The 9442-nt window shown below is 40.2% G+C and overlaps 1 protein-coding gene across 2 annotated transcripts; it reads left to right on the forward strand.

Moving 5' to 3' along the window:
• Positions 1–15: 15 nt before the first annotated feature.
• On the forward strand, positions 16–4594 carry LOC135473028 (small ribosomal subunit protein bS16m-like). Of its 2 annotated transcripts, none has more exons than XM_064752803.1 (3): positions 16–58; positions 967–1239; positions 3430–4594. In XM_064752803.1, exons 2-3 carry the CDS (start codon positions 1008–1010, stop codon positions 3552–3554), a joined length of 357 nt encoding a protein of 118 aa, XP_064608873.1. In that variant the 5' UTR covers positions 16–58; positions 967–1007; the 3' UTR covers positions 3555–4594. The 2 variants fall into 2 exon arrangements, with proteins under 2 accessions (XP_064608873.1, XP_064608871.1); XM_064752801.1 differs by lacking the exon at positions 16–58 and adding an exon at positions 65–250.
• Positions 4595–9442: the final 4848 nt, after the last annotated feature.

Consider the following 9442-nt stretch of genomic DNA (forward strand, 5'->3'; position numbering starts at 1 on the left):
TTATGCATATACTGATGCACATGGTGTTGTCAGAAGCTCGCAGTTGTAACATTTGATGGTATGGTTTTGTTGCAGTTTCGTGTATTGTGTGGTGTTTGTACAAATAACTCACAAGTTTTATTCAAGCAACCTTAAACGTTTACGAATTACAGAAGGTTTACTTATAGGGTACTAAGTTTGACATATCCAGGTAAAGACGTGACGTTCCACGACCAACAACTGACACAGCCCGTGTATTCTATTTACAAAGGCAAGCATAATGTCAGCATTCATATTTGTACTGTGTATTAATGTGTGAGTGTGGTAATGGTTATGTTGCTGATATGTTGGCATCATTTGGTAGAGGATATGATGTCAGTTGCTTTTCATAGTGAACATGTTTAACATATGAGAAAGACTTTAAGATATGAAAACTTTAAGATAAGAAACCTTTAAGACAGCTTTACCAGTACCAATGTTCACTCCAACAACGTACAAAAACTTAAAGGAATACATAAATGTCTCTGACAACTGCTTCAGTGGTCTAATGGTTAAAGTGTTCGCCTTGAAGTGGGGAGTCCAGGGCTTAAACCAGGGTCGGGTCATACCAAGGACTTTAGAAATGGTTCTTGCTGCTGCCTTGCTTGAGTAAAACAATCAAACATATAAAATGGTGGGCACCCAGTGTCAGCATGAAGTGACTGGGTGGGTGTCATGTCTGGTGACTTCGGCATGACACTTCAGTGGCGACTGTAGTGTTTTGACAGCATTGACTCCCCAGCCGTAAGAAGACACAGTCTATGTGTACACACTCATCATCATATGACTGAAAAAGTTTTAAACTATTAAGTACAGGTAGGATATAAAGCCCCAAGTATACATCCATACATATATTGTCCCTGACCTTATATTCTGTTGCTCTAATTATGGGAATTCATAGTATTTAACATCATAAAGGACATCTTTTTTTTTCTTTACTTTATTTAGGTGGTGTTAATGTTGCAGCAAGTTATCCAGTAGCTGCAAGGATGAAGGTTGCCATTCGACTGGCACTGTATGGATGTGCAAACCGACCATTTTACCATATAGTGGCCATTCCTCACAGAAGGTCCAGGAATGGGAGAGTCCTGGAGCAAATTGGATCATTTGACCCTCTTCCAAATCTGGATAATGAGAAGTTGGTGGCCATTAATTTTGAGAGACTGAGATACTGGCTGGCTTCTGGGGCTGAACCAAGTCTGCCTATGCAGATATTGCTAGGTGAGTATGATTGGCTGGATGTACATGTATTGTGTACATAAGGTCTTGCTAGGTGAATGTAATAAACTGTACTTATTACTAAGTGAGTATTGTGTGCAAAAGGCCTTGCTAGGTAAGTATAATATACTCAAGTTATTACCAACCGAGTATTGTGTACACAAGGTGATAGATGAATATTGAAGCTATAAATAAGTGAGTATTGTGTACACAAGGCCTTGCTATGTGAGTATAATAGATTGGACTTACTACTAACTGAGTATTGTGCACACAGGGTATTGCTAAGTTTGTATAGTGGATGTTATTACTAAGTGAGTATGGTGTACACAGGGGGGCATCCATGTCTGAGAGGGTTAGGGTGCCAGCACGTTGGTATGACCCATGATCTCCCCACCAGTGTAGTTAATGTGAGTCCAAGTCCAGCTGATGCTGGCTTCCTCTCCAGCTGCACAAAAGGAAGGTCTGCCAGCAACCTGTGGATGGTTGGGGGTTTTCCCCAGTACAGTTTAAAACACCAATCAAATGAATAAATAAATTGTGTAGACAGGACATTGCTAGGTGAGTATAATGACCGAAGTTATTACTGAATGTGTATTGTGTACACAAGGTGTTGCTAGCTGAGTATAATCACTGATACAGAAGTTCTTACTAAATGAGTACTGTGTACACAAGGTATTGCTAGGTAAGTAAAGTAGACTGAAGCTATTTCTATGTGAATATTGTGTACACAAGGCATAGCTGGGTAAAGGTAAATAAAGTGTAGAAGATATATTACCAATACAGCACAGAAGGTATTGGCAAGTGAGTGCAGTGTTCTATTGCTATGTTAGTGTACAGTACAGCAGTTATTTATAGGTGAGTATAGTGTGCAGTGGTTATTTCTAGGTGAGAGAAGTGTACAGTAGTTATTGTTACGTGAGGAAAGTGTACAGGGGCCATGGCTGACTCAGATGGTTCAAATCCTGAGTCTGGCTCTTTGAGACGGGCCTTGATCTCTGAAGTTGCATGGTGTCAAGTTACTCTGGTTGTTGTTTTTCTGGTTGACAAGGTTTATCATGTACATGTACTTCTAGTTTCTTCTGCACGTGAACCTGACTGGTGTAATATTAAAGAGAAAAAGTCCTAAAGACAGCATTGAACACAAATCAGATATATAAATGAAGGTGAGTATAGTGTAAAGTAATTAATTCTAAATTAAAATTTAATGTACTGGTCATAAGATGGTATATCTATATAAATAATTATGCTGGGCGCCCAGTGTCTGCATGAAGTGACTGGGTGGGTGTCATGTCTGGTGTCTTCAGCATTTGCTGGTATGTGACTTCTCACGTTATTAGTTTTGGCACAGGCACCTGTGGTTTCGGCCCTGTTGCTCATGGTGTAAATTCAATGATGGTTCGAACTTTAAAGAAAGGCAAATCGCCCAAGGATGAAAAACAAGTTCAGCTGGAGTTGGTTAGAGCACGAAGTACACATTGATGAAGTGGACAGGCAGGAGATAGAGTAAAAGTAGGGTTGTTTTATTGGAAAGGTTCCTGGGAAAGCGATGTGTAACTGGTGTAGGGACCTCAACAACTATGTGTCTCTACAGTTAGTGGCCAAAAAGGCAAAATTAGCTTGACTGATCAGCATCGTGTGTTCAGTTACTCAGTATCAATACAATTTTAGAACATTGGAATGATGAGGTCTCCTCGGTACTCTTGCACCTTTCCAAAGGTTACGGTGTTATACGTTTTTTTTTATTCACCACATGGAGCTTCTGATTCCCTTTTTTAATATAAAAATTACAATTCAGCATCAGTTTTTCTGGAGGGCCTTTGCCACCCTGAACCCCTTATCAGGGTGTTGTCCTGGACCTACATGGGGCCCTAACTGGTCCCTTGACCCCCAGCTTTTCCTCTTTTTTTCTTCCAGCCTGTGTCTCATACCTGCACCAGTATGGTGTGCATATCTGTACGTCACACATTGGAAAGTTACTAGTATTTTGCAAAAGGTTTAACATCCCACATCTTTGCAAATGTGCAAATTGGTGTTTTACCAAGATAACATTTGCAGTTTTCACTTTACTGTTAAAATCTTTGAGAGTAAAATAATCAGACTGGATATGTTGTTGTTAGTTCTGTTTTAGAGCAAATATGAGTTTGTGCTTGGTATTGCTTATCACTTTACATTTTATTATTGTTTCCTGACCAGGTTTGGCTGGTTTCTACCCACTTCATCCCCGGACGATCATGGAGGGCAGACGACTGAGGCTAGCACAGAGTATTGGAGTTGCTACTGAGCAAGCCTCAGAAGAGGTTAAAGAGACCAAAAGCTGATAAAATCTTGTTGATTTGTGTGAAATCATAAAGACAAGTTGTTAAAGGCTGCATTGTGTGAGGTGGTCAGATACTCCATTATTGTGACATTTTTCACAGGCAGACTTCCCACAGCTGCATGAATACTGATTTGCCGTTTGCTGTAAGAACATAGTGTGACTGTCTTTTGGAGTGAAAATGTGTGTGTTACAGTCATAAGATTAATTATTTTGTATCTGTCTTTAATCACTTTAATAGTTCCACTGTTCAGTTATTCTGGTCATTGTTTATGGGTAGTTACAAAACAGAATGCAGACAGAATTTGATCTGTAAAACCTTGGTACTTTTGACATTGTGTTTCTGTCATGTGTTGGACAATATAGCAGATGTTGATGGGAACAGGTTTACTTTTGTATGAAATGTTCTTAAAATGATCCAGTGTTTGATAAAAGACCCTATACCAACAACAATTGTAAGATTTGCATGAACAGTGCTGTATAAAGGTTAGAAATGTGCGCAGATAGGAGAAAATCTTTGTATGTAAATATTTTAAGAGGAACTAAAAACGTTTATAAAATGATTCTGCTTTTTTTAATGTTTTTTGGGGGTCAGGAGTTACAGTCTATTGAGAAAAGGTCAAAAATGTGTTTATATTGCAGTACCACATCTGAAAATGCTAGCCATTTGTCCTTTCCAAAGCCATTCTCTACAAGATGTATGAGTGGTGGAGATTCAGCAAACAAAAACCTCTTCCACATTATTAATTGGTTTTCATGTTTGTCTGCCTTATCTCTCGTAGCCATAACATTAACACTCGACCCAGTGGATTAGCCTGTGATTTGACTGCCTACCATGCATGTGCCTACCTGGTCATATTAGCTACTGTACATGTTTACCAGAGATCATTCCTTATTCCTGTAGCAAAGAGAGAAAAAACGTTGACGTATTGGTAGAAAGTGATCTCGTATGAATTTCTTTTTGTCACCAAGACCCGACCGACTCTACCACAGCCAACCAAGACAGTTCTGTAATAAAAGAGTAAAGTTTCACTAATGTTTCCCGGAAAAGACCAAACTTCATTTAAGGCCGTCTGAGACGGAGTTAAAAGTTATAAACCTACAAACAAATGAAACGAATCCCATTCATCGTCAGTAGGTCATCAGACGATAATGCTTTGGTGTTATCATTAGCATGTTAGTAAAAGGACAATGTATAAACTCGTCCTTGTGACTAACTACAATGGCAATCAACACTGTAGGCAGTGGCGTCTTCGTAACGATAACCCGGCTCCAAATGCGTATTGTCTCCATGCTCTCAGTTAAGCACAGTGCTATAATGTGCATTGTTCAAGGATCAAAGCGATCATTCAAATTGGTGTGTTCCTTTCTGTTATTTTTAGCTGAAAGTTGTTCTACAGTAATCCAGAATTTACATTTTGACACGATGTGTAATAAATAGAAATTTTATAGTGATTTTAAATTTTGACTCAAGATTACGATCGTTGCGTGATCTCGCGGCCAGCAGAAGAGAGACACTATGACCTCTGACGTCATTCGCTGATTTGTGACTGGAATGCAATTACGTTAGTGTAGAGGTATTAAGGTACACAATAAAACCGCAATCACGCTTTACGATTGATTTCTCTTATGCAGGCATGTAGGGCCTATTACATTGGTAGGAGTGCAAGAAATAAAGTTTGGGTTGGCCTAGATCTGTTTGGTTATTAACTAGAGTGACGTAAAAGCATCGTATGGAGAAGCAATCATATTAAATCGTCGGATGGGTGAGGATAAATGTTTAATGTGATGGTAGTTAATATTTGCCGAATTATTTCGTTTGATGGCCGCCTGTGGTGGATCATATGAGAACATTGGTATCCTAGATAAATCAGAAATGTGTACATGTACATATCACTCTTCGATAACAGAATTATGAGAGATTATTGCATACTTGTTGCGGTAAAGGTACGCACAGGGTGCACAGAGCTTTACTAGTATAAAGCTCCGCCTACCATGCACCGACTCTTTATGAAATTCTTTATGAGTCCATTACTAGGCTTGAAACCAAAACCTCTAAAAAAGACTTGAAATCACATGAAGGGACCGACCGCAGACGCATGTATAGTTTCACAGTCGCCGCAGCTGGTAGCTAGTCGCCTATGTGAGATATTAAAATGTTAAAGTATGGCAGAAGTATATACATATATGTATTTGTGTGATTTCTAATGTTCTTTTACATAATACTGTATGTGGGTGTAAGAGTGTTTAGCTGGTGAGCGCAATCGTTGGATACGATGGTGCGAGGGTAGCTTTATATGTCCGCTGTAGTGCGATCATCCATGCTGCCACCGTGAAGTCACGTTGACTGTCCAGTTGAACCGCTGTATTTCTCTCAACCACAGGTAAAATCCTTTGTCACTGTACATGTCAGTCATATCATAAGTAATCAAAGAAACTTTCTGCATGATCATTACCGCAGATGACACGCTAGTTGACAGTATAACTGTATTACATCAGTACCGGGTACTCCCACTGCGTGTGAGCAGTCGGAAACGCATTGCATAATTATTGTTGTAACGGATTTATACTAAGGATATGATTCGTGACTTTCTCTTATACCTGAGATAGCTAACCACTTCATTTATGTAACTCAAAGAACTATACAAAAATAATAGAAATCATGTTTATTGTTTAATCGGATTGTTATAATTCGTTCCTCGAAAATGGTATTTTGTATGCAAATGAGGTGGCCCACAGGATAGTTGAAGTAGATATTTAAACATGGCGTTTTACCAAACTTTTGTACAGTCCGCATATATAAGGAGTAAAACTGAAAGAGTACATGTAGTTTTAGATGTCCGCTGTAGTGCGCCCACCCATGCAGCCACCGTGAAGTCACGTTGACTGTCCAGGTGAACCTCCGTATTTCTCTCACCCACAGGTGTCGTCAATAAAGCATCAGAACCTCAGATACCGAGTTCTTGCAGTCCTTGTACTCTACCCGCGAGCTTACAATGACTGTCGTAAATATGGATGGTTCAGGGACGTACCCTGCAACACAGGCTCTCCATGACCGTCGTAAACCTCTCTGGATGGTCCAACGACGTACCCTGCAAAACAGGCCCTTCATGAATGTCGTAAACAACCCTGGATGGTTCAGTGACGTACCGTGCAACACAGGCCCTTCATGAATGTCGTAATCAACCCTGCGTGGTTTGGTGTACCCTGCAACACAGGCCCTCCATGACTGTCGTAAATATGGATGGTTCAGGGACGTACCCTGCAACACAGGCCATCCATGACTGCCGTAAACCCCTCTGGATGCTTCAACGACGTACCCTGCAAAACAGACCCTTAATGAATGTCGTGATAACCCTGGATGGTTCAGTGACATACCCTGCAACACAGGCCCTTCATGAATATCGTAAACAACTCTGGATGGTTCAGTGACGTACCCTGCAACACAGGCTATCCATGACTCTGGTAAACCCCTCTGGATGGTTCAGTGACGTACCCTGCAATACAGGCATTTTATGAATGTCGTAAACAACTCTGGATTGTTCAGTGACGTACCGTGCAACACAGGCATTTCATGAATGTCGTAAACAACCCTGGGTGGTTCAGTGACATACCCTGAAACATAGGCACTTCATGACTGTCGTAAACAACCCTGGATTGTTCACTGACGTACCCTGCAACACAGGCACTTTATGAATGTCGTAAACCCCTCTGAATGGTTCAGTGCGTACCCTGCAGCCCAGGCCCATTACGAATGTCGTAAACACACGTGGATATCCCCCGTGCCCTGCACGTTTTGCTATCACCATGAGGCTATAGCAGATACCGATAAATATCGATAAGTAAACCCACCATTAAAGTAAACAGATACAGCAGAATCGTTTTTCGGGCTTCATCAAACTAAAACAGAAAGGCGATATTTTTCTTATTAGAGAACGTGTCGTATTGTAAAGTAAAACTCGATTTTTGTGTAATATTTCATGTCAGATGTTAAGGTGGAAAGGCTACACATGTATACGAGATTCCTCGAAGTTTTAAGCTCTGTGTTAGGATCCCTTAATTCATGTAACTGTGGGCCGCTTCAGTGGCGTGGTGGTTAGAGCGTTCGTCTTGAGGTCGGGAGACCTGGGACTCACTGGGGCGGATCATACCAAAAAACTTTAAAAATGGTACCATACTGGCTGTTTGCCTCGTTTGGCGCGAATCCCAGCTTAGAACAGGAAACAGGATTGGTGTCAGTATGAGAAAATTGGTGTCTGGGTGGGTGACATGTTTGGTGTCCTTGATATTACAGTGGCATCATCACATTCGCGTACCCACACTTATGGACTTGCCCAGCTGCAAAAAGAGACAGTATGTGTACACACCCTTAATGACTGCTCGTGGTCATACGACTGAAAAAACAAACAAAACAAAAAACAAAAAAAAACACCCAGACATATATAAATGCCATATAACTGTAGACAGATGCGTACTATATAAAAAATACTATGATTCATTACTGACACTAACTTGATAGCACTAATTCCCCTATGTATTAGAAAGTGCACACACACACACACACACACACACACACACACACACACACACACACATTTATATATATATATATAAACTTCCCTGAAACATTGTCGGTTTCGAAACAAACGACTTCTTTCAATACATTTGTCTCTTTCAAGTGACATGCCATTCTTCACAATGGTGAATATTATACTCACGTCTACTAACTTCTTGACACAGATATCGGTATGTACGTTCACACCTCATAAACATACAATAAATAAAACTTTTGATAAACTAATGTAGATTTTTGTCTTTTTTGAGGAAGTCGGACCAAGTATATACACTCGACTGATTAACCTATGAAGAAGAATGACTTTCTTTGTTTTGTAATCAGGTCGTACAGCGTGATCAATAGCTCCTCTGTGTGATTATTTTGAACCGCTGTCCTATATACATATAGCACACCAGGAAACATTACACGTTTATTTCGGAGTTTTTTCATCAGCTAATCAGACTAACAGTTGTTACAAGAGAGAAAGAAGTCAAAACGACTGACTGGTTAAGTCTGTAAGCCGAAGGTGTGCATATTAACCATCGGGTTAGACTAGCAATTGTACCAGAAGAGAAAGAACTCCAAAACGACTTATTGTGTTTGTAAGCCGAAGGAAAATGGCGAAAATTCGGCATGCCATAAGTTTAGCGGACTTGCGGCCTTTTACTTTTAAGATGAAAATGGCCACGTTATTCTCTGCGTTTACCCTGATAATGCAGTTGTTGGGGGTAGTAACATCCAGCTGGGTGAAGGTAACAGGAGAGGGATACTTTAGCATATTTGGGTTGTGGCAGGGATGTGTCAAGTACCAAGAGGACGTCAATCTAACTTGTGTTTCATACGTTAACCTGGAATCGGACTGGAAAGCTAACTGCTGGAATATATCTGACGTCATTGATGATGTCGTTCATAATGCGAATGGTGACGTGATAGACGAGCTTGAAAATCTGTGCACGGTTCTTGAAACATTGAAACAACAGCCATGGAGACAAGGTGGGCAATACTTTCTGTCATAATCTGTAGACTGGCTGACTGTATTATTATTATTTGGGGTTGCCTTGGGATCTGCCCGGTTTTCTCCTGCCATAATGCTGGTCACTGTCGTATAAGTGAAATATTCTTGAGTACGGCGTGAAACACCTATCACATAAATGAATAAAATATTATATCGTTATTAGAGTTATACTTTCTGAATACTAACGATGACACTATTACGTGTACTTAACAATGCACTGTCTGAATAGAGTGTGATCTGAAAAAGAGCTTTTGCTTATAGGTTTTTAAAAATCCCATTTCTGCACGATTACTCATATCCGTGCCACATGGATGTTTCTGTC

The sequence above is a fragment of the Liolophura sinensis genome, chromosome 8 (genome assembly GCF_032854445.1).
Source record: "Liolophura sinensis isolate JHLJ2023 chromosome 8, CUHK_Ljap_v2, whole genome shotgun sequence".
In the NCBI taxonomy this organism is placed as follows: domain Eukaryota; kingdom Metazoa; phylum Mollusca; class Polyplacophora; order Chitonida; family Chitonidae; genus Liolophura; species Liolophura sinensis.